The sequence below is a fragment of the Drosophila guanche genome, unplaced genomic scaffold (assembly GCF_900245975.1).
Source record: "Drosophila guanche unplaced genomic scaffold, DGUA_6, whole genome shotgun sequence".
NCBI lineage: Eukaryota > Metazoa > Arthropoda > Insecta > Diptera > Drosophilidae > Drosophila > Drosophila guanche.
In genome coordinates this window covers 8,999,398-9,025,631 of record NW_022995746.1, presented here as the reverse complement: position 1 = coordinate 9,025,631, position 26,234 = coordinate 8,999,398, and the positions used below count along the sequence as shown (strand labels likewise).

Below are 26,234 nucleotides of genomic sequence, written 5' to 3'. Positions count from 1 at the left end.
TCGCGCGCGTCTCAGAGCCGATATTATAAGCCACAAGCCAAGTCTTGGCCAAAACCAAAAACCGGCAAAAGAAACCCAACCTCACCACACTTGAACTTGACCAAATGCACAAATTGCAGAGGCGGCCTCAGCAGCACGTGAGCATCTCGTAAGAGAATGAGGCGCCCGTTTGAGAGGCAGAGTATCTGAGAGCTCCACGGCGAGAGAGTGAGAGAGAGAGATTCGTGGAAAGAGAGCGCACTGCCTCTCGCAAGTAAACAAACCGTTTCCAGTGTCAGAAATTGACAGCTGGAAATATGCTCTCCGCGAACAAGTTTTCTCTTGCCGAATCACGTGGCCGGCTTCGGTTTGTTTTGGTTTTACGGCCTTTGACGTCATTGTTTTGACAATTCCAATTGGCAACAGAGAGCGGGAGAGTGAGCAAGCGAGAGAGCGAGAGAGCGAGAGCACAATCAAACATTCCGGTCTCGTGGTGAGTTGGCCATACTCTCTGGGGCCACAACGAATGACTTAGACAACGAACTTGACTCGTGTGTGCTGACGCAACAAAAAAAAGAAGGCAAACGAAATTAACAAAAATGCGAAAAAAATAACATGAAACAAACGAAAAAAAAAAAAAAAATCATATTGAATTTCATTTTAAGCCGCTGGGCGTGCAAAACTTTGTTCTTACGCTAAGCCGCACATTTTTCTGGCTTTGAAATCAGCTTAAAATCAACGCCTACGTGGGTGTCCGTCACCTCTTCGCAACACCGCAAGATTTGCCGACATCTCTTTGGACCCCCAACATAAATAACCATCTGCTTATTGATCGTGCTGGAGTTTTGGCATTCAGTTTCATTTCGTGGTATAGACAATCGATGGAATGACATCACACATGATCGATCATTCTGAAAATGCATTAGAAGTTTGAGTAAATGAAACTGCAGTGAATGAAGTTCTTGTGGTTTTTGTGGAATATGACTCAAGCTGGGGCTTAACTAATGGAAAAGTTAGCATGACTCTCGATTGTCATGGCAAATTACTATGCCTATAACTTGTTTGGAAAGTTTTAATTGTCAGAATGATTCATTTGTGGTACTATTTTGCGACGATGTCATGTTTTCTTCAGCTGAAAATCTAAGTGTGATTCAGAGGGACAAAATAGGTTTTTTGTATGAATTTTCTTATGCAACTTCTTGCATACCCTTAACCAAAAATAATGGTTCACTGTTCTGCCTCCATTCTGACAAGAAATAAGACCACCAACAATTAGTTGGGAAAAGAACATATAAGGATAATTACCTCAACCATCGGAAAACGCCAATTTTAAATATAATAGTAAAGCACTTAAAACTAAATAATCATGATCTCTGTACATGAAAAGTTGCCCAAAACTCTGGCTACTGATTTCGCAATCTGAGAGAACGGCCAGCATCAAAGCAACCTTCCGTATGCTGGTATGGTCTGAATATCTTTTAGCAACTCGCATGTGAAGTCAGTGGTGGCTGATGGATAGCCTGGGCGTTCGGACAAGGTGTTCGTCATAGTCAGAGCTTCGCCAAATCGTGCCTCTGTTGACCTGGTTGCATAACCGCCAGCCCATTTCCTACACCTACACGTAGCCGCGTAGGTTGTGGCAATTAGTCAAATGCATTCGCAAACAAAAAACCACAAACAGAAGCCACAAAGGCCCAGCACTTGACTCTCATTTGCGCCTGTTGAATGGCTTTGTCTAATTGAATTAGCGCCATTTGGAAATACATATTTCCACACCGATTTTTATGCGCGCATTTAATTATGGATTTGGCATTGAGGATGCGCAGAGGATGCAGCAAATTTGCTTAAGGTTCGTGGGCCTAAAAACTTGATCCACACTTTACGGCTGGTCTCGGAGTCTCGGAGCTCCTTATGGCTTTAGCACTATTTTTATTAGCACAGACAATGTAACTAATTTTCTTGGAGTATGGGGGGGGGGGGGGATGGGAGAATTATATTTTATGGCCGGGAACGGACTCTGTCCAGGATGATATGATGATGGTGCGCGATGCGTTGACAAGCCACTGGCGGTGTGAAGTGGCTGTGGAGGTGAAGAGGCCTCGGCCAGAAGATGTCAGTTTCAATTTGAATGCTCAACTTAATCCGCGCGTCATTCAGATCCAGACGAAGAGCCATCTGTACACTGTGTTCCCATGGCATAAGAGTTGATGCCCTGGCTAGGCAATTTGCGCGGCGGCTCGGCATCAAAAGCAAAACCCTGGCATGTCCGAGTCAAGTGCCAGCAGAGTCTCAGCCGGAGTATGGGTATATTCAAAATTAATTTCAACCAGAGCTAAAAATTTTTTTAATTATGGGTTTGCAGTTACATTGAGATTCCTCCCCAAGCCAGGGGTTTCTAGACACAGAGCTTCGGAGGTCTCTGGTCTCTGGTCTCTGGTCTCGGTTGACTGCATGATCTCTGTGGTCTAGGAGGGGGCTTTGGTGCTGTGGCAGTTCACGCACAACTGTTCCAAAGGATCCATTTGGGCGGCGTAATTGAATTCCAGGTAAGACCCCGGCCCAGAGCTGAGGGCTCTGAGCAGTGTGGTCTTGTGGCATTGAAAATGGCAAATTGATTTGTTTTACAGCGGCGTGGATAACGTGTTTGTTTTTACAGTTAAAATTGAAAAATGAAACTGTTGCATGTTCGGTGCCAATTAAAGATGAATCTTCCATGTCCTCTTCTGCCCCCAAATAGGTAGCAACTTAAGTAGCTTTAATGAAGGGTTTGTCTGGGTTAATCTGCCGCAAGGGTTTTTCATTTTTGCTCTGACTTAAACAAAGAGACAGACAACTTGATGATGGTACAATCCAGGACAGTACAGAACAGTGTACAGTTGTGCTCAGCCAGTTAAACAGTCAGACAGTTAGGTGAATCGTCTGGTTATCGTCTGTCCACTGTCTTATGTCGAGCCTAACGGCAGCTAAGCGAAATGATTGATTGAACACCCACCAGAGACAGCCAATTAAGCCATTGACATACTTTTTCGCTCTCTCCACGAAACGGACTGATCAATCCAAGTGCAGTCAACCAATTACGATGACTCCAGGCATCCAGAATCGTTCACACATAACTGCAAATTCATGACCGAATATTAGAAGACACAAAAAAAAAAGAGCTCATAGATCTGCAGATTCTCGGGCTCAAGAAACCAGTTGCTGATCGCTGCTCATCGGTCATTTGACTGCTCAAGTGTCGTCTTAGTTTTTGGACGTGTGCCAACGAGAGGCAACTGAATTTGCAGCCACAGCGATCCGAAAGCCATTAAAAATTATATGAGTGGAGGGGTGTCTCACACACACACACACACACACACATGAAAAGGCAGTAGACACTGGGCACTGGGTGGAGCTGCAGCCGCACCCAATTCCCCGATCCTGATTAGCGCCAAGCAGACGACTCTGAGACGCCATAGATGACAGCCTTGTGGCTGCGACGGCCCCTTGGATAGGAGTACCTGCACGTGTGCCCTGGTCTGGCATTTGAATGCTAAGTGATTGGTTAATTTCCAGTTGATAGCCTTGCACTGGGTCCCTCTATTTGAAAGCCCTTAAAAGAGGAAGATAAGAGTTGGCACATTCTCGCAAGAATGTTTCTAAGGGAAATTATATATAGATATGAGCTCCCCAGCTATACCCTGTACATGATTACTCACCTCGAAAATTCCAATCTGAAGCCCTTCTGTAAGTTGCACTCCAACGCATATCAAACACAGTCACGGGCTGTCGAAAGCAAAACCGACTCCTATTAACATAAATACCTTTACGTGGAACGTGCAAACATTTGAGGAACCCTCTGCAAATGGCATTCAGTGACAAATTAGCAACTAGACTTTCCAGCTGTCAGCACTAGAGATCCTAATGAGCCACGAAAAGCCACCGAAGGGCCCTTAAAACGGCAGCCATTTGTAAATGCTAATTAGAAAAGCAAGTTGCAGTGGCAGTTGCTATTGAAGTTGCAGTTTCACTTGGAGTCGTTTGGAGTTGCTTGCCTCCAGTGCCAGTCATAAATTGCTTAGGATCTGCGTACGGACCAGATCCAGACTCCGACTCAGAGCCAGAGCCAGACTTAGAGCCTGTCCCCTGCCAGCAAATCACATAGGCAAATGAACTGTCAACTGGAATGTTTGTGCCTCTCCTTGTGGCATGATATACGACATGGGCTGTGTGTGTGAGCCAAATAACATACGCAAATAATAAATCAGCGGATGCAGAGGCACCAAACTTCAGCTCCTTGAGTGGCCCAGGCTAGCCGGCGGCAACTGAAAAGCGAAAACAGCTCCAGCGCGGCAGTTAGAACATATTTTTCCTGTCAATTTCGTTGCTGAGAGGCGCGAATCTTGCAAGCCCCTGTCTTACCTCATTTGCCACGCCCACACATTTGTTAGAGTCGAAAAGTGAGCCTCGCTTTTATGGTGTGGTAGTGCTGGGTGCTAAAATGTCTGAGGAAAAAACCATTTCTAATGAGCTCCGTTTGTTTGTTTGATTAGCGTCGTCGAGTGCCAATGTCAATGAACATTGATCCGGGTCTTCGAGAGAGACACGAACTAACCCCAAGTATCGCCATCTAAAACTCTGTCTCTGTCTCCGACTCTCTGGTCTGGTCTTTGACTATGTCTTTGCTCGAGACCCAGACGCAGACGGAGACCCAGACCAGGCTTGTTCCCGTAGCAATTCAACGCAAATTGCAAAAATATGCCGAAGAAACAAAGGCAGAAAACTCATCCACAAAACAATCATAACACTGACCTCAATTTCCTGCCAGCCGCAATCACATTTCCTAGCCAGTTCTCTCGGTTCTGTAATTCTAATCAGATGCACAGAACGAGCAGCTCCGCAATTATGATGGACGGTCTATGCGATGGCATAGTGGGCATACGCAGGAGGCATTGTAAATCTTTTTAGAATAATAAATAAATCTCAGAAAAACTTGAAAAATTTACCATAAAATTGTGATGTTTAATAAAAATATTAATTTATTTAATGAATATAAAATACATAATTTAAATGGTTACCATTATACTTTTTCACACACAATTATTCAATTTTCTGGAGCTGCTTCCACTTTCTTGCTTATTTTCAAACCACTGTGCGCATGGCCAGGGCAATTGTAGAACATGAAAAATCAATAAAACTACAAAGAAATTTCTTTTGGCCAGAGGTAGCGGCGGTGTGTACGTGGAATGGCATTTCTATTTTGGACGATGATTTGCTTTTGATGATGCGCACGAACAGGAACGGAACCGACCAGAAGAAAGAAGAGAGCTGAACCACAGACCAGCAGGGAGCAGGGAGCAGTGGGGGAACAGCAGATATATCGACAGGTAAAGTCAAAAAGTAGCACAGCAATTGGCACAGAATTGAAAATAATTTGCATTTAATGCGGCATTCGCCGCGTAGGCTCCAATACGAACGAAGGTTTCTGCCCCAATCCGAAGCTGAAGCCGAAAGAGCCACAGATCTTAGAGGGTTGGCCGACTTGGGCATTATGCACTAATGTCGGTCCAAGTTCAAATCATTAGGCGCATACTCGTAGTAGTTTTCTCCTGTGTGTCTGCTGCTGAACCAAAATCGAGGTACGGTCCCGGTCCCTGTCCCGGTCCCAGTCCTCGTTCCTGTCTGGGGCAATTTGCAGAGTGCGCTGTCACGATTAATAACGCTGTCATAATAACACTTTTCTGTGATTGATTTAAGACAATTACAGAAAAGAGGAACACAGCGCTCACGTTTGATGATGAGCAATGGGACGAGATGGGCAGATGAAGGGATGTGAATGTGGATGTGGATGTGGAATAGAGTGTTCGCCGGTTCTGAGTGATTGGCGCTGGCCGCAGCGCTTAAGAAAGAGATTATCAAGTTGCCAAATGGGCACGTCCGTCGTTCCGAAGGGGCCAAGGGATTGCGGCCAGGACTGGGAATAGTAATGGGGGAATGAGAATAAGAATGAGAATGGTTGAGCGGATGAGCTGAAGCGACTGCCTGCGAAAAGTGTTGAACCAAGCAGACATGCTAAATTAAGCTGAAGAAGATGGCTATCAACACCACCAACACCGCCAACGAGAGGAGTGGAGTGGTCCAATGCGGCGCGGCGGCAGCATCGGCAGCATCGGCTTGGTGGTGGCTTCTCTGGCCAAACCGCTTGATGTTGATGGCTTGCAACAAGTAATTGGCAGCATCCACATGTTGCCCACAACAACCACAGGAATAATCTGAAACCACAGCCAAAGCCAGGCAACATCCTCATCATCAACTGCATCGTTGTTCGTCCAAGCGTCGCGTCGCTTGTGTCAAAAGGTTTAATTTTTTTCCGATTTTTTTTCTTTTAGGCCGAGACCCCTCCCGCATGTAATAACATTTCATGCTGCGCTCTTTGGTCCTCAACTTGAACCTCTTACATGGCTGACTGAGCTGCTCACAAAACCTCAAACCAGACCAGATCACAGACCATGCCACCAGACCCTGGTCGGGGCGTCAATGTCAGTGCTTCGATTTCGTTTTCGACTCCCTCAGTCCCCTGACACTGTGCCTCTGTTATTGTTATTGTTGTTTCTACTGCCGGTTGCTGCTGGTGCTGCCGCTTCTGCCTTTTGGTTGGGTCAAGTTCAAGGCTTCCCATTTTGCGAATTTTATGCGTTTTTTGCCGCCTCTTGCCAGAGCTGTAAACTCGCCCTAGACCTGGGCCATGGGCATATTTTCTTGTGTTGTGAAATCTAAGTTATGTTTGCTTTTGGCAGCATTCTCTGTTTAATCATAGATGTAGGGACTTAATATTTTAAAATTAAAAAACATTTATGATTTCAAATACAGAAACTCGATAAAGTCCCCATCCATTCGATTCATGATATTTCAATTTTATTACTCTAATTTTTAACCAATTCCCAGAACTTGAAGTTGAAGATAAACAAATGCTCGCAGATGCGTAGATACCCATTCATCGAGCCACTTCCACTTCATTATGAAAACCTTACCTCCTGCTGGTCAGAGCTCTGTTCCATTCATCTTTCAGTGTTTGGCCAAGCCGAATGTCAAATGCCACAGATCGCTCTCAATGTGGAGTCCAATCGATGGGTAAATGCTTTTCCCTAGAATCGAGGAGTGGAGAAAATAGCTTTGTTTTATGGTATGCAATGGGTATAAATTCGTAATATTTGCTAAATGCCGCTAAGAGCCTCTCCACATGGCTTTGACTTTATCCTTTCCCCTTGTTCCTCTGCTGGCAGCACCTACCCCTTTTTGTTGTTCATGATGGACAATAATAATTCTTGGCAAGAGCCATTTTCGTTTACAAATTGCCGCATAAATCGCATATTCGATGAGAGTTCTGTTCTTGGCTGCTTGCCTCAAAAATGCATAAAATGCTAAAAGAAAAGAAAGAAGAAAAAAAATACTTTTGCAGCATGCAATTTCTTTTGCTTCATCGTCATCTGCATCATACTGCCTTGGCTAAAATCCCAAAGAGGCAACCGGCCAAAACCGTTAACTGGCCAGCAAAACGGAGAACAACAGCGGCAGCAAGTCGCTTCAAATAAAGCAAGTCGAGTGCATATAATTCGTTATGCTTTATTACGAAATTGGATATCATGGACGGAAGGACTGGGGGACTGAGACTAAGACTAAGACCAAGACGAAGACTGTGAAACTCCTCCAACAACTTGGGATTCTCCCCCGAGTTGGGCATGAAATTATAGCCGAAAGCCGATTCTGGATTTTTCTCCTGCGGTAGCAACCAAATGACATACTTCTAATTTATGGCCACAGCAGCCTCTTGCTCACCCGATCCATCCCACGTCCCATTGGATCACACAGATGCAGATATTTTTCTCTCTCTCTGCTAGTCTCTGTCTCTGTCTATCTTTTGGGAAGGCTGAGAAACAGCACCAAAACAGAGCAACAGATCGCCCACGGAACTGTGGGTTGGCTGGCAAGACAAAAAGATTACACCACAACCGCTAGATTCCTCTCAAGCTTTGCTCTCGCAGCTACATAATTAGTGCAATGTGTGGACAGGCCACCGCTTCGAGTACATCCCGCAGCGGATCGGATCGGATCGGAGCAGAGCAGAGCAGATCGGATCAGAGAGTTGTGCTAAAGTCAAGTGCACTGCACTGCATCCGATGCCTAGGCCCGGGCATAGCTGAGCGATCGTGATACGGATACGCGCGACGGTTGCTTGTCGATGATTTTATCTGCCTGAGCAATGCGCACACTGAGCCGCCGCCGCCTATCTCCTAGCCTGCTCATGGGTTGGTCTTAAAGTAAATAAAACACAGTCTGCTTGCGGCTACTATTGTGCTCGATATCCTTAGGGTATGAAGAGTATGATGAACTTTGCTCGGGCTTACCGATGGAACTGTGCCAAAAGCGGCTGAGAAGTAATGTAATTTTTTCAGCGTAATTTTTTCATTAACCTCTTGTAAATTTTGAATTTTGTTTTGAATCAAAATCAATTAATAGCCATCAAATTAGTCGAATCCAGAGCTTAAATCGCCGCTTCCTAAGGCCGTTGTGATGCCATAGATACTCGTAAATTGTCGCTTCATGTACAGTTAGCCGTTACAAATGTATTAGCCAGAGGTTGGCTTGGCCAAAAAAAAGCACACACACACACAGCTACACAAAACAAGGCTTGGTGCGAGTGCAACTTGTTTTATGGGGCGCGTGGGTGGGCCATGGTGTGTCATGGACCCAAATCCAGCGTCCCGATTCCTCTTTGTTCATTAACGCTGGCCAAAAATTAGCCGTTCACGATGGGACCGTTTCGCAGATAACTCAATTGAAATGAAAATCACAGCTTGGCCAGCTAACTGTTACCGTTAGCCGGTTGCAACAAGTCCATTTATGGCCGGCTGGCAACAAATTGCTGGATCTTGTTGGCCATGCCCAAGTCGGTCTCGAAACACATTAGAACAGCCATCGAGTCGGATCGATTCGATTCGATGCGATCACCTAATCAGATCAAGCTGCTGGATTTGGTCACAAACACTTAGGCGCCAATTGAGCATCTTTGGCATTTCGTCTAATTAGATAGAAATGCCACAAAATCCAATGAAATTCTCGCGTCTGCGATTGCCACGCCTTATAAACAGACCAGTTCACATCCCCTTCCTCATCCTCGATGATGTGGCACGCAACCATCGCCTTTCTGGTGGCTCCGTCACACGCAACATGTCGCTCTCCGTGGCAGGGGTACGGGCATCCCAGATTTATGTTCTACCCAATATGACCGAAATGCTCAGCGGGATCATCATCATCATCCTGGATGGACTCCATAAAAGTTCTTGTTCTCGTTGTTCGCTCTTCCTGTTGAAATAAAAGCAGCAGCAGGCGAGCAATCGTTCTGAATTTATGTCTGGAAATGTTTAAATTTTGGAGCATATGGATTGGACACAGGAGGGAATCGATCCAATTGAACTCTGTCCCCAGAGGCAATATCGATTTTGGGCAAACGATTAATGATCTGATAATACAAAGATATTTCGTTTGTACAAATAAACATCCTAAGGAAGCTTCCTAAAGGGAGGAAACCTTCAGGGCTGGGATAAGCTGAAATATTTCGGAATATATGTATAATCTTGAAACTGATGCACTTGCATGCAGGTGATCTCAAGTGCATGAATACCCGACACTTTTTGCATCATCTTACTTTTATTATTTATTTTAAATTTAAATTATACGCTTGCCTTGAGAGAAAAGTGCACGGCGCTATGTTTTAAACATTTACTTTTGCTGCTTTTTCTGCCGCAGAGACGGCATGGAGGCGGGCCAGTGGCTCATCGTCCGACTTCATGCACGATTGGCAGTTGCAATTCAAAGATATTTCAAATTCTAAAGCCAGAACCAGAACCACAGCTACAGCTACAGCCACAACCAGAGCCAAAGCTAAAGCCCGCTGGCGATTGCTCTGCTCGGTGCTGGCCTGCTGCTGCATGCGATTTGCATTTGAAATGCCTGTCCGCTGGCTGCTCGAATTTAATAAAAAATGTTTTATTAAGTCATAAAAATATTTTAATATTTTGCTCATCGTCTGAGAAATATGTATGGGGAATTTGCATAACTAAATGCGCATTGCAATTGTGCAATTTTGAGAGCAGAGGCAACCAGGAAGTGCTGCAGAGGCAGCCGACTCAGCAGCCTCATGCAAAGCACTCCGATCCCGCTGCGCATTGTGGGTGATAGTCAAAGGGCTTCTGTAGCTCCATAATGACATATAGCTAGGAGACTTGGTGTGTTCCGTTGGGCCTTCCACTACACACACACACACACACACATCACGCCCAATCAATTAAAGTTTATCTGTCTGTCAGAGAGGGTCCTTGTCACAAAGGCGAATTCCTGGCTGCCTGTTACAGCCGAGAGTCCGAGGGCAATTACACAAATTCCAAGGCATCAATGGGAAGCGGCTATTGGCATTTAAAGTGCCACATCAGAGCGACAACATGGCGTGCCAGTCTCACATAAATCGTTCAGTTCTACACTCCAACGGCCCTACGAATTCCCACTATCAATGCAATGCTCAGTGAAGTGTTCACTGCAGTTGACCAGCGAATTTGTCTAGACTATCACCAATGAAAGATATTTTCCCTCAGCCATTTTAGCTGACAGCTGAGCAGATCTTAAGCGATCCAAAGTGAGAAATACCATAAGCGGTTGAACCGCAAATTTGTCTAGATTTTCCCCAATAAAAATCTTTTCCTTTTCCAGATTGTTCAGCTAATATTCAATTACCATTTTGGCCGAGTGCAGCCCAGGGCAGACATTAACTCGCGGCTCATTAGCGGGCCTGAGAACCGTTTCTGTTTTAGTTTGAGGTCCTCCTCTCGACTCGCATTACCGGGCCAAAGAGATGTTATCGCTAAATTACGGCAATTTGCATGTAAATGTTGTTTATCAATTTAAACGCTAAATGCTTTAGAACTAATGACGGGTGCTGGCCGAAAAGAATAAAGAAATTTTTTCACCCTGCAGCTCTGGACCGAGACTCTGGTAACGGTTCAACTTACTCTTGTACTTACCCCACGAAGGCCCAGTCCCAGTCGCATTCCATAGCTGTGGCTGTGGCTGGCACACGATGTGAGGAGTACTCGTACTTGCGGCTCACATTGTAACAACAATATTAAGGTAATGACGTGTCATTAATTTTATTACAAAATGTGTATGTGAATGGAGGTACCTCGTCCATGGCCATGGCCAGATCCATGTCCAGCTTCGGCCATGAATACAAAATACCCATTTAGCCCATTGGCGTTGTTTGATTGAAATCCCCTTTTTTCTGTTTTTTTTAGACTGCTGGTCTTCCGCGTTTGATGGTGAGTGAAAGCTAGATGAAATTCTTCATCTCAAGTGATCTTCGATCCCATATCTGATGGCGCAGAGGGAAATAGTTGACATCGTGATGAAATACGAGTATATGAGTGTGTACGAGAATGGGAGATATATTCTATGAACTGTGCACTGCATAACTCACTTTCAGTAGAGGCGATGAGGAGGCGATCCCATGCCGATTGCCTCCGTTTTTCATTCTGGGGCAAAGGACAGAGGGCTGCAGAGGCATCGGGCCTGACACTGAAAAATGCAAACAGAAATAAAACAAAAGGCTTAAGCAACAAACTGAGTGATTGCAACTGCTTTGGTATGTGTGTTGGGGCGCTATTTTTAGCCGGCTAAATAGTTGGCATTGGCCCAAAGGATGACCATCCGAGGATGTACAATACACTGGAGCAACCCAGTCGCTGTCTGCTCTGGCTGGCGCGGCGTTGCTATGGCAGCATATTATTTTATAGCCGCGCGCATAAATCTTGCAAACGCAGATAAAAAGAACGTTTTATAGAAAAATAAAAATAAATAAAATGCTCTCCGAAGGGAGACCGGGCAACCGGATTGGTGCGGCAGCTCTCGCATTGATGGAAACAATTTATGGCAAAATTAATGATAGATTATGGTGCTGCCAATTAAAAACCAACAAACAAGCTTACAGTTTATGGACGAAGGCCCATCCCAGCAGCCAAACAGCCCAACAGCCCAATCCCAATCGCAACCAACATCATCTCGTCCCAGTATTGGCGATAGAAATGGAAATGGAGATGAAGATGAAGTGATGGAACTGCCACAAAAGAGTAGGTGTTTAGACGGTGATTTGGTGCTTGTTTCTTGTTGGATGTGTGACAAATTGCCTTGCCAGATGAGGTGACATCATGTCCGGCATGCCCGCAGCCGTGATTCCTGGTAATTAAAATACAATAAAGGGGAATACTCGAGTTGCCTGTTTGATTAATAACCTATAGCCGGGGTCTAACGCATAGGTCTGTTATTAAAATCAGTCAAGCGCAATTAGAACAAAGCAGAACAGAGGAAACCACTGAAATCTATATACAAGAGTATTTCCTTTAAAGGGAAGTCGAAGAAGCCGAATCTTAAGCGGAATTCTTCACGCCTGCTTCTTTTGGCCAACAATGAGATCACCAGCAGAATGCTAAATGCCCAAAACGTTTTTCTTTTGTATGTGATTTGCGATGACTGACTCACAGATTCCAGATCCTTCAAATATGGGGTAATCACACGAATGTAGAATAGAAATAGTCTGATAGTGTCAGCCCTCGGTCGCAGATAAGGTCGCGACAGTGGTTCCTTCTCTTGGAGGAAATGGATGAATCAGGTACCGAATTTGGAATAGTCATAAACCAATCGCACCATGAGTATAAAATGAACTTAAACTGATATTGGTAATTGTTGTCGTAGAGTAAGTAAGCCAGAACGACAGCGATTGAAAGGTAATTAAGTTGCCCTGTTTTTTGTCCGTTTTTGTCTTGGGTTCAAGAAACTGGTGCACGCTTCTTGCCCGACGATGCCAGAATTAGAAATCCAAAGGTGCTGCCAAAAGGCGCCCAAAGTAAGAGTCGACATCAACACCAACAGCGGCGACACAGTTGTGGCATCACAATCGTACAAGAAGGCTAGCAGACAAAATTAATGAAATCACATTGAAAAAGTCATAATTCTTATTGGATCTTCGATGGCCACAGACCGCAGGGAATCATTAAAATCGTGTGTAGCGCTCTTGTCAAACACAGGCCGAACCAAAGGCAGAATAGAAGCTGTGCCAGGGGGGGCATCGGGAACGGCAGTGCTCGATCAGCACGCGATTTGTAAGAACAAGATAGCACCGACATGTACATTGAATTCAAGAATCGAACACGAGGGAGCGGTACAGAGACACAGCCGCCACAGTTATGAATCATTACGCAAAAGCCAAGTGCAAAAGGAAATATATGAAATAGAACAACAACTGAAGGCCGGGTTGGAGGTCCGAATCTTTAAATACGCATGCAAATCCGTCTTTCGTTTTCATTCCGTTCTTCGTGGAGAACATATAAACACATTCATACATACATATGTACATACATACATTTGTGAATTCGTCTGTTGATTATTGTGTTTATTTGTTTGCCCAATCGAACATAAGAACACTCATCATTTTGTTTCTCCAGGGCACTTTTATATGGATCTGGATCCAGAAATGTTCTGCTAAACCATACATTTGAGATTAGCGAATTGATCCCACATTTGACTAATGATGTGCTATACAGTTATTTTAAGAAGATATCGCGGGCTGTGCACAGATACATATACATACATATAATGCGAGTACATGTGGTACGTACCTGTATATTTGTAATTTGCACTGCAGTTGCTTTCGGTTATAGGCACATTACTAATGATTAGACGCCGAGCTTGCAAGCTGCATGTATCGTGGGCGACAGCGCGAGAGTGAGTGAGAGTGTACAGTCCGCTACTATCAAGGGCTGCCACGATTAGCTGCTATCGCTTTTGATAAAGCATCGCGGTCTTCATTTAAGGGCAAGTACACAATTAAAAAATAAAATTTCTTATGTACACACGTACATACAGATTGTAAATATAAAGAGAGAGAAAAAAAAAAAAAAAAAAACATACGTACATACATATGTATGTGAATTTAAACCATGGCTCGGCACGGCTCTATCTATTGTGCAGTGCTCACATATGTAAGTATGTAACTCGATCTAATTTAAGGGAAAGCCCAAATATTAATATTATACACTGCAGTGTACAAAAGAGCGAAAACTAGACCCAATCATACCAGTATATATTTGACACAAGTTGCCATCGGTCGATCCAACGAAATAACTGGAACAGAAATTTCCATTGAAAAAGAAAATGTCCGATTTTTCCAAAGTAAAAAGAGTTCTTGTTATCTACACTGGTGGCACCTTTGGCATGGTGCTTAACGACGTTGGTGGTAGGTGCATCCAAATGGCTCCCGTTCAGTGATGCTTTTAGACATATTTTAGTATTGGTACCTGAGCCGATGGCTTTGGAGAACTTCCTCCGGTAAGATGACAGCCTTCACGACCCCAATCTACGGGTACCGGAGGAACATCATCTCTTGGCGCTGCCCCTGGTAAAGGGCGAATCGAACCGGGTTCTCTACAAAATCAAGGAGTATGATCCGTTGCTGGACTCCAGTAATATGGCGGGGAATGATTGGATGCGTATAGCCAAGGATATTTCTGTAAGTGTGGAAAATTATTATGAGAATTAATCCCATTAATCCCAGAAATCGTTAAAACACAGTTGATGTACGAATTGTTCGATGGATTTGTTGTAATCCACGGCACCGATACGCTGGCGTATACTGCCTCTGCCCTGTCATTTATGCTGCATAATTTGGCTAAGCCGGTGGTCGTTACCGGGTCGCAGATACCCATCTACAAGACGTGCACCGATGCCAAGAACAACTTAGTCTCGTCACTGCTCATTGCCGGCTGCTATGAAATACCGGAAGTGTGCGTCGTCTTCGCCAACAAACTGCTTCGTGGCAATCGAACGGTCAAGGTTAATTGCAACGCTATGGAAGCTTTCGATTCTCCTAATGCTCCGCTGCTGGGCACATTAAATAGTGTCATAAATATAAATAGATCGCAGATACGCCCAGCACCCAGAGACAAGCTCCTTGCTGTGACAGGTGTCTTGGAGAAGAATTTGGCCATCTTGAAAATAACTCCCGATATTTCAATTAATGTGATTAGATCGGCTCTGGAGGAGCCTATTATGGGCGTTGTCCTGGAGTCCTATGGCTCTGGAAATATACCCTCAAACAGGACCGAAATAATTGAGCTTCTACGGCAAGCTGTAGATCGAGGTGTTATCATTGTCAACTGCACTCAATGCCTGTCCGGCTCAGTAGCCGCTATTTACGATGCTGGAGCAGTGGTTGAAGGTGTGGGAGTTTTATCCGGTTCGGATATAACTTCTGAGGCAGCGTACACCAAGCTTGCCTATGTACTGGGGTCAAATGTGCCACAAAATCGTAAAATTGAGGTACTCTACAATCGATAGCAATTCACTACTCGTATAACGAAACTCATTTCAGCTTATGAAATACAATTTACGAGGCGAGATGACGGTGACAGCATAATGATACCGAACGGACTAAATTCAATTAAGGGACTTCCCCCCATGCGGATATACAGTTATGAACATATTTTAGGAACAATTTATTGGAATATATTACTTAGAAAGTAAAACGAACATAATGACATCATTATTTATTATCTTGTTTTCTGTTTTCACCATCGAGTGGCCTGTCCGCCTGCCTGAATTACGCTACCAAGGGCCCTCGAAGATCTCAATATTCCACTAACTCATGAAAACATTGCTTCTGGACAGCTGCTGTTACGGCGTGGGTATTTTCCAAGTGGATCTCAATGTAAATTCGCTAGGTGTGTTTGCGATTGGTGTCCATTGGTGTAGACCAGGCTCGATCGGGTCACACGCCATTTCTATTGGGTACATATCTCAGTACCAAGAGTTGCCCACTATTAATAGGGGCAGAGAAGGACAATTGATCATTACAATTTTCGCCAAAATTTTATATACTTTAAACGAGTTACGTGATATTTATTGCTGACCATCATTTCCATTTCGTAGAGCTTAACCCAATGCTAATGAAGTGAGGACTTGGATGAGATGCCGCAGCTTTAGCCATATACATATAACCATAATCTATAGTCACAGACAACTGTCAGGCCTTCTGCCCAATGAGGGGGGTCTTGGACCTTCAACTATGCTGCTGATCAAACCCCAACCGATGCAAGTGCTTGGCGTGTGTCTAATTATAAATGTCATCAATATGGCTTTAAAGTTTAAACACATTTAATGCCTTTTTAAAACACTCCTTAATAAGCATTGCTTTGAATAAATATTGCAAAAGCCTATTCAATTCCATGAATGGATAATACCTTTAACATATGTTTAACAAACAAATTAACAAATCACCCAACCTTGAAGTCTTGCCAATTTTAGCGAATATTTATCAAGTCAATATGGGAACAGAACTTTCAATCGAACAATTTATGAAACATTCAATAGAGACAAAAACTTAAACATTTTTATTGTTTTCATGAAGGTAAAAATGTTTCATATGAACTAAAAAGTAACATTTGTAGTGTACATTTATTTAATGAATTTAATATGTTAAATAAATGAAATATTTCTATATTTAGCTTTATGTAAAAATAAAGCATGCCTAATTAATTGTATTGAATTTTAATAATTTTTTTATTTATATTTTTAACTATTTGCAAACGCTCTAGAATTTCTTTTTCCACAGGGTAAACAAACTGCAAGCTTTAATTGAGAAATTAACGTCGCATTTTCAATTAGGTGACACTTCTGAACGAGTTGTTCACAAAGCGAAAACCGTTCCAGGTCATGTCAGTGCAGGTGTAAATGGAGCAGTTGAGGTGACAAACTGTGACCGAACGATACAATACAATACAAATATACAATTTGTCTAAAAATAACCAAAATAAACATTTTCTTGAAATCCATGACTGTAATCTAAATAGAGTAAAAGCAGATATCCAATTGACATTTATTTTGTGAGATTGGAGCACACCTTAAACACGATTAACTATGACTTCATCCCAAATTTTTGCTCATAAATTTAGCGGCCACTCCAAGAACAAGACTCATTCGGAAAATTGAGAGTTTCCGTTGATTTGAATCTGACATTTGTAGTCGAATGCTGCACATGCTGATCGGTAGAGTTGAAAAGATTTTCCATGTCACAACTCATTGAGTGCACAGAATGCCAAAGCCGCAGCAAATCAATGTGACATCCGCACCACTAGATCATGAGCAACGGCTCGAATGAAATTTGGACCAATTGTGGAAAATGGAAATGTCCATGTAGTGGAAGAGCAGGCGGACAATCCGCCGCATCAACGGCCTTCCATTATCATCAGCATCAACTCTAACGATGCTTCAAGCCACCGGGGGAAATATCACTTTGGCGTAATTATCTGTTAATTGCCATTTAATGTACTGGGCTGGCCTGGACAGTTCTGGGGACGCGTGTCAGTGATGTACCGCCCCCAGCCGCCTCGGCTTCTCCCTCCGTCAAGGTCGTTTAGTGCGCCGGGTGCGTGTTTATGATGAGCTCATAGTGTACACATGTTCTGGTCTGGGGAAGTGCACCTGCTACCAGTTTGTTTTGCATTTCAATTGTCACACAGCACCGTGGAACGTGCATAAAGAATGGTAGTCATAGCTTCTCAAGGAGAGAAGAAAATTTAAAACTAAATTTAGATTTTTATCTGCTTCTAAAAAACTTGTCAAAATAGTAAAAAAAAAAATTGAAAATAATTTCATTTAACGCGTATCACCTACTGTGCAGTTATCGGATTGACTGAACAGTCTTTAAATATATTTTTTTTCAAACCTCATAAACCTCACAATCGGCATATGACATGGCGCATGATACAGCAATGAGGCACAGGCCGGGGACCCGCCCCGTTTCGCACACATGACAATGCATGGATGGGCAGACGCCTGACACAAGCCAAGCGAGTTTTACATATTTTATTTAATTGAGTACTTTGGATGGAAAAATAAAAACCAAAAGAAGAACCCAGCAGCACTGAACAAGTCACGTTGCAGCATTCAGAGGCTATGATGTGCATAATGATGACGACATCGGTGCCATAAGTATTTATGGCTTCTAATCACAAGTCAAAACACTCAAAACTCAAATCAAACAATGTACTACCGGAGCTGCTTCAGGCACCAAGTATCAGCCTCGACAGATTTTACTTCTTAAGTACATGGCTTATCGCAATCGATGCCCGATTGGCATTTGCATTAATTAAATAGCCTCATGCTTATAGAGATGTATGGCTTAAGTATTTGTATGAAATCATAAATGGGTAATTCTATTCTCCAAAAGGGGTATGTTTTATTTATGTTTGTATTTGTTCGCATTGGAATCTTTTTAATGTGTAATTAAACATGTTTTTATATGGTTTTATGTGTTGTGTTTGTCTAAAAGATTCATTAGATTGTACATGTGTATCGCTACAATAATGTGAATATGTTTATCTGATATTAAATGCAAGTACAATGTCAAAATCTCGATTCTTTTCTGTCTAATCATAATTTATCCTCTCTTCTGAATAAGGTTAGCAGTTTCTGGGCTCAAAAGTCAGCACAACGATGCTAATATGTGGTAGATGCTTACTTGTTTAAGTAGAACAACCCATAGGGCATATCACAGTCTCCTATGAAAGCCCATCGAGAACTTAGCATCATCGTGCCCACATGCTTTCGAAGTTGCAATTTAATGCTATTAAGAAAATGGATTGTTATTTGCAAAAGCCTCTCCACCACAAGCTGGGCCGGCTGGCCAGATGGCAGGCACTTTCCAGAGTGGGAGGGAGAGTCATTGATCTGAGCAACACCTCGTTTGCCTTAGCCACTTAACACTTTGACCAGCTGACAGTCCGAATGGCTGACGGCTAGGCAAAGTCGTTAACTTTGACATGTTCATAACAATTGGCCGAAAAAAAAGACCCGACGACCAATTACGGAGCCCTCTGGCACTGCAATTTATGCTCACTGTGCACAGGTTGCTGTTTGCCACTATCAGCTTAATGTACATCTTCCTTTCAAATGATTTCCCCTTAACCTTAAGGCCAACTATAGAAATAGAAGAGTACGACCGTGGCTATGGACACGGACACTGACACGAACACTGGGCAACCGAAAACAAACCCGTTTAGCATATTGGTTAATGTTTGGTATTTACGATAACCGACAACTTCCTTTGACGCCCACTGCAGCCAGCCAGCCAACTTCGTTGTCCTCTGTGATCCATCACAAAAGCGAACTCCCAAAATAAAAGTCCAGAAACCAAGACCAAAAGCTATGGCTAGAAAATACTCTTGCCAAACTGTATGATGATGATGGCTCAGCGACCTCTCTGCATTCGTGGCGACTCTGGCTTGGCCCCAAAAAGCAGAATATTCAACTTTGTGCAGCTGTGGCCAGGTTACCCTTAAGTGGAGTAATGAACTTTTCCTCCGATTGTTGCTATTGCTGTTGCTTTTGCTGTTGTTTGAGGCCATTACGTCAAATGCGCTGCATGCATGCAACTCCTCCGTGCCCCACTCTGATCTTCTGATTTTCAACAAATTTACAAATGCAAGCAGCAAGTTCACCGGGGAGACAGCACAGTGCGAGGCCTGGGCCTCTTATTGCAATTTTAAGGTTAAGGTTTCGATTTTGTTTTTGTTTTTGGACCAGGCCGTTGAAAACAAGGAAGTAAACTAGTCGCCCACCGTTCGATAATAGTCAGTCATTCCGGTTTAACAGAAGGTTGGGGGTTGGGTTTCTTCGTTCGTTTCATGCAAATGGATGCTCTGCTACTCCTTACTCTATTCTAGTCTAATGAAAGTTTATGGTAATTCGGTTTTATAAGCAAATGACGTAAACTTTTGTTCGTTTTTACTCTTAAATGTCCTAAACGTTGGCCATAATGATTGCTTATTGAAAAATTCCACTCACTAACTAGCCAGCAAGTGGAGGAATAAGTCTTTTGGGCTCACTCCAAATGAGTTGGCCAGCGATGGGAGCAACAACCAAAGTAAGATCGTGCACTAGGTCTTCTGATTTCGAAGTCACTGAGGAACGCCCGCGCACCTTTGCATATTTCTAGATAGAATTTTCCCATGCAATTTTCCACTAATTGCTGCACGCAGGCACCGTAATACAAGTGAAGATCGCTGCCACAGTGCTTTCTTTCTCGCGCCCAAGCACGAACAGGAGTGACCACATTACGTGGCGCAGGCCCAGGTCTGCGTCCTAATTCTGGTTTTGCAGCGAATCGCTTGGGAAAGGGATTTGGGTTTATTCAAAATATTTCAAGTATTTCGATAAAATTCTGCACTAATTTTGGCAATAATTTAGATGGTTTATTTCGATTCTGAACGTGGGAATAACTAGAACGAAATAAGATAGATTAATATTATCGTTTAATTGTTTTGATTCCCACTTGGACAGACCGAATTTTAGCTAGCAAACAAAACTAAAAGTCTCGTGTCTCTGCCAGAGCCAGAACCTCGGTGGTCAAAGTTGTCACTGGTCGTGTTCGCATGGGTCGCCACAGCAAATCAAAGTCTGGGCCATGCCATGCCAGACCAGCCCTGGCCAGGGGTCTGAACATATGTGACAAGAACCTACCGCGAAGTAGCCGTCGAGGAGCTGCATTTGCTACCGTTGCAGCTATTTTAATGGGTTCTTTCGCTTTTTGTTGCGACTCGAATACTCACAGGCTGCCTGCAGCCGGTGGATAGCCATCAAGGAAGCCAGTTTGGGTTTTGTGGCTGCTTCTGTTTCTCTAACGCTGTCGTTTAAATGGAAATCAACGCGCAGGATGCATAAAGTTAGCCCGTCTGCGTCTAATGAAAGGGTCAGTTTGCCTCCGTTCGGCTCCTCACCGCACCGCCTGGATGCTATGAATTATATGCGCTTTGTTTTCCACGGCAAGCCTTCCTCCAGTTTGGTTCTGGTTGCTGTTGTGGCTACTGCACGCGAATTGTTGCAACAGCAAATAATAAAGTGAGAAGAACAATGCCAACACAATGTTGAAAGTCAACGAACCTAAAAAGTCCCATATTTCCCTGGTACGACTACCAGCAGTGGCATAGGCAGGCAAGGTAAGAGCCACAAGGCAAGAATATGAGAAGACTCCGTGGTCCAAGTGGAGGCTTTGACTTTGTCCAGCTCGAACATTTTTTCGCTCCATTTCATTTTTTCCAAGCATGACGCAAAATTTGTTGCCAACTTTTCCACACAAACACACACAAAGCCGCTGTGGCAGCAGCAGCATTTTCACAACCTTTGCACGTACAGGCAGCTAGCGCGGCAACAACTGCCGCAGCAGCCGCATCAGCCGCAGCAGCAGCAGCAGCAACAACGGCAATGGCCCTCCGTGGCATGCACGTAAAAAGTGCAATGGCCTTAAGTGGAAAAAGCAGTAATAGAAAATAAGCATGGACCAGGCATGGCATGGGGCCAAAAGGAAAAGAAAAAAAATAAAGAAAAACCAGAGAAGAATTGCAGTCAGGAGAGGAGCAAAGCTGCGGCAGCAACAGAGACAGCAACTAAGGCAGCAGCTGAGGCTGTGGCAGCAAGTAAAGCTGCAACTGACTCTCAGCAACTGCAACAGCAACAAAAAGTTGCAGATCGGAGGCATGGCTGGATGGCTGGCTGGCAGGCTGGTTGGCTGGCTGAACGACCTCGCTTGCATCATTAGAAGTGGTGCTCCGCAGACACAACACTGGGACGAAGCAGCAAGAAGTTCTTGCGGCAGTCCATGGTGCAGGCAGAGACCAAACCCAAAGTGCTGCTACGTGCCTAGGATTCTGCCTGCTTCAATCGAAATAATAAACCCAACAGTTGGACAATTTTCTAGACGTGAGTTCCATTCCACGCCATGCTGTTTGTTATGAAAGCCGTAGATGTGAAAGATGTCACAGCAGCAGAGCAAGAACATCATCAGCATCCCATCCTCATGGAGCCCCTGACAAACCAATTGACCTCTGGCTCTTGGCCACAAACCCGCAAAGTCCAGGCCCCTTTGACCGTCAAGGTTCAATGCACTCAATCAAGCAATCAATCAATTGTGCCATACCAAAATCATTAGTGCCACAAAAAATGCCGGCCATGGCTTGACCCACAGCCCACTTAAGGCAAAACTTGCTGGAGTCAAGCTCTGGATGTGGTAGATGTTGTTTTGGATGAGCTGTTGTTGTATGTGGATATTGTCGTTGCTGTTGCTGTTGTCGTTGCTGTTGTCGTTGCTGTATGTTGGATGTGTTTGTTACTTTGGCCGTGTTGGATTTGGGCAATCAAAGCACAAATACCGCCGCCATCTCCAGAACATGCGCCAGGCGAATCGAACGTCGAGCGTCTCAAACTCTGACTATGGCCATGGCATTACTCGTATATAGGTGGCTGGGTTACAGCCAAAGGCTGGGTATACGCCAACGTCTATACACAAAATGTTCGTGAGAAATTCGCACGCTTTTTTATCGTAATTGTTTACGGCGGCATCTGCAACATACAACAACAATGTTGTTGCTGCTGTGCCGCTGCTGCTGATGATGAGGCAACGGCAAGAGTCGCCGTCTAGGCTGTTGTCAATGGCAACACCAAACAAAGCCCGACCCAAAACCACTCGGAATGGGCAACGTGACTTACATATTTGCCAATTCATCTGCATCTTCCTCGGCGTCTTCGGCAAAAGACGCCCTGCGATTGTGGGTGACTCTCCTGGCATGCCTGATTGCAGTTACCAGCCATTGTTGCCCCTCAAGTTGTGAAAATTAGAATTTCTAATGGTTGTTGTGTCTTGACTTTGACTTGACTCTGCCAATGCCTTTACCTCACTGCCTTTGCCATTGCTGGCAGTTGTTGCAGCAGCAATTTGCGCGTGTTAAATGCAAACGCCGCTGCAATATTTAACAGTTAAATGTGCACCCTAGCCACGCAGACTGTTGGAGGAGAAGAAAAGGAAGGCAGCGACTGCAAGTACCTTTGCCTTCTCTGAGTGTGCCAAATTATAGTCAATGATTGAATTAAATTTGCAATTGAAAAGACTTGGGCTACGGGCAACGCCAATTGCGAGTGTGGGCGGCGGCTGTTAAGCTTAGTTCGTGGATGGTTGGAAGCAGGCAAGGCAAGCCAAGCTCTCTCTCTCTCTATCTCTTTTTCTCTCTATAAGACTTTACAAAGTGCATCATTGTTGTTGAAGGTAGTGCTGACCATATGATGTCATATACGATGATGCTTTGTTGTTGCATGGCACGTGAATGCCCATTTAATTGCATGTAAATTGAAAGAAGAAAAAAACGCTGGAAATAATATAAATAGAAAAAACATCTTCTTAATAAGTTGTTTACCTATGCAATGGCACTACGTAGTCAATGTTGCGGTGTGGGTTTTATACATCTGTGAAAAGTAGCAGCTTGGGGCAAGTGCATCGTTAAAGATTGTATGTGAAGGTAAGTAATACATTATTAAAGCAAATTAAGCAAACACCGCAGTGTTGGAATCTATTTTTAGTCAAATGTTTCAACGGCCCAGAGATGAGCACATCAACCGGAGTGGGATGATGAGATTTCGTAAAGCTGAATTTCCATGCTCGTAGGTGAATCCATTGATTGTGAAATACTCGTACGTGTGGCTAGCGGTTATTTATGCAAACGGAACTGAGCCGCAATTGCACTGAGAATCGAATCAGCGCCAGAGCCAAACGCAGGGCTAATTGGCAGGCGACTGGGCGACTCTCGACCTGCCATAAGCCGCTTATGATGGGCTCATAACCAGCCACACCACCACACCAGGTATTAGTTTTTATGCTGGGGCCATTAATGGCCGCTCTGGGGACGAGCCCAAAAACCCAGCCATCAAACCCTCTGTACACGAACACCATAAAAACGTTATATTGGACCATTGATCTGATCCTGATTGCCTTTAGATTGCAGCTGTCTCTCAAATGCCAACTGTGATCACAGACCAGAGCAAGTGCAGCAAAAAGTTTCGCTTTTTTTCGTAAGACGTAACTTGGAACGGTACAAACGGTTATAGCCAATTTGTTTTAAATTGTTTTATAGCTCTTATTTGCATGTAAAAATGTAATTAAAATATTTCTCAGGCAAATTTCTCATGGAAAGTAAGTAAAAACATGTTTAGAAAGGCAATGGTAAAATGTAAAGTTAGCTTTAACGATTTTAATTTCTAGCGCTGAAAATTTCTGCCTGCTGTTTGTCCCACTGACGCAGGAAATGTCCCACTAAGAAAAAAAAATGTTAAATTGCACTAATAATAGATAGGAAAGTATATGGGAAGCTGATGATATTATTTGGTGCAATGGGAAATAATTAAATTTTGCTTTGATGTCATCGATGTAAATTTGGTATTCAAATCATTTGGAAATCCATAAAATCCTGAAAGTATGCAGAAGAAATTTACAACTTGATATAATTTTACCTTATTTGTTTTCAGTGTTTTCTTGATATGTAGATAGTAATTGTAATTCTCCCTTGATTCAAGAGCTCGAACAGTTAATTAGACAAACGTGTTCTAAGATACATTACGTCAAGTCATTAATCTCCGAGTTTAAGCAGGCCTCCGAGGCCTTTAGCGGGTACTTATAGGGGGTCCTCACTATTTTCGAGAGCTAATTAACTATGTGCCCATAGTTTGAGTACAACTAACAGATGCCAAACGTTCTACGCTCGCTACATGAAATTAATTAGGTTTTGGGCATGGGCTCACATGTCCGAACCAGATCAACGGAAAGTCGAGGGACCACAGTAGACTGTTGGCTGGGGCTGCCGTTCTCCACTCATTAAAATCGCCAAAAGGCTCTGTCCATCTCCACCTTTAACATGCTGGGCGCTGCTCATAAAAGCGCACATTTCTATAATAAGCATAAAGTGCAGCGGCTATGGTTCACATCCACAACAAACTCCAACACCGACCCCGACCATATGCCAGATGCCCTGCAACGAGACTAGTTACCGTTCCCCCTCCCGCCCACAGACCTAAAACTATAAATAACGCCATGTCTCCGACTATGACCAGCCACATGTACTCGTATTGATGTGTGTCCTGTCCACTGCTTTTTAAATCAAATGATAATAAATCACCGCCAGATATCATAAAACATGTTGCTCATAATCATCGGTTGGGCCGAAGGGGCAACATGAGGACGCAGGAACAGCGTACCAGGCCATGACACAAAAAGTTCAAGCCACGAGGCAGCTCCTCCGCCATTTGGTGGGAAATTTGCGCCGTTGCTTAGAAGTGGCCATGGATCTTTGGCGTTGGCATCGGCATCAGCATCAGCAACATCAGTCTGGCCCTGGAACCGAACCTGAACCTGGCTCAGGTTCTGGAGCTGTGGAGCTCCTTTGGTCTTCCTCCTGAGCCATTGCCGTTTCCTAATTTGCATAAATGACAATGAGAGTCATAAAACATGCGTCGTTGTTGTCGTTGCTCGATTGTCTTGCCGCTGCCGCTGCTGCTGCTGGTATATTTTTTTTTTTGCTGTTCTTTTATTAAAAAATATTACTGGCAGGCTGCCGCATTTTCATCATCGTGCAACATGTTGTATGTTCTTGTACATTGCATAAATTAGATTTCACGCTGATCTACACTTTTGCTGGCACGACGAAGAAAGTGCAACCCAAAGCGATTTCGCTCTCTGGCTCTCAGGAAAGAAAGAAGGAAGGAATCAAAAGCATAAGCAGCCCCAGCAGCAGCAACAGCAAGCAGCAGAGATGCTGAAGAATTTATATCGGCAAAATGACGGTCAAAAATGTTAAGGGCCAAAAGCGTGTCTGGAAGTTCAAATACGAGCAACAAGCAGGAAGCAGAGGCAGTCATGGCATGCCACTCAGACGACTCGGAGTCGCCCGGCATGGCGAATACAAGGATGGGATGTAGCATCTATGTATGTAGCTCTGCCTGCTGGCTACTTGTGCGGCATAGCAAGGTGAGGCCTTCGTCTCCAGCTTCGCTTCATGCCACTCCAGCTTCAAGCAATCGTCGCCTCCTCCCTGGACACCACTCCACCACTCCTGTTCTATCCCGCTCTAAGTCTAACCCGTCGTCGTGTGTTTTTGTGGCTAGTGGATGTTGTTGCCCTTTTTGAAATTTATCTAAGCTTCGCTTGACACTTGTCGTCGTTGTCGTCGCATTCGTTGTTGCCGTCATCGGTGCATCGGTGCTGCAACCTCATCGGTGTGTACGTTTGTCTGGCAGCCTGGAAATTTCCGCAATCTCGCGCCTTTAAAGTTCCAGCAGTTATCATTAGAGAACGAGCCGGGGCT

General features: G+C 44.0%; 1 protein-coding gene and 1 long non-coding RNA gene across 3 annotated transcripts; one reads left to right on the top strand and one right to left on the bottom strand.

Moving 5' to 3' along the window:
- Nucleotides 1–6,846: 6,846 nt before the first annotated feature.
- LOC117582427 lies at nt 6,847–13,798 on the bottom strand. Of its 2 annotated transcripts, none has more exons than XR_004573715.1 (3): nt 13,677–13,798; nt 11,483–11,580; nt 6,847–7,100 (listed from the first exon to the last, which is right to left on the bottom strand). It is a non-coding gene; the product is annotated as an uncharacterized LOC117582427 (long non-coding RNA). The 2 variants fall into 2 exon arrangements; XR_004573716.1 differs by lacking the exon at nt 6,847–7,100 and adding an exon at nt 11,299–11,377.
- Nucleotides 13,799–14,450: 652 nt separating this feature from the next.
- On the top strand, nt 14,451–15,529 carry LOC117581871 (L-asparaginase-like). Its single transcript, XM_034269333.1, has 3 exons — nt 14,451–14,566; nt 14,629–15,375; nt 15,428–15,529. Exons 1-3 carry the CDS (start codon nt 14,525–14,527, stop codon nt 15,470–15,472), a joined length of 834 nt encoding a protein of 277 aa, XP_034125224.1. The 5' UTR covers nt 14,451–14,524; the 3' UTR covers nt 15,473–15,529.
- The last annotated feature ends 10,705 nt before the right edge of the window (nt 15,530–26,234 follow it).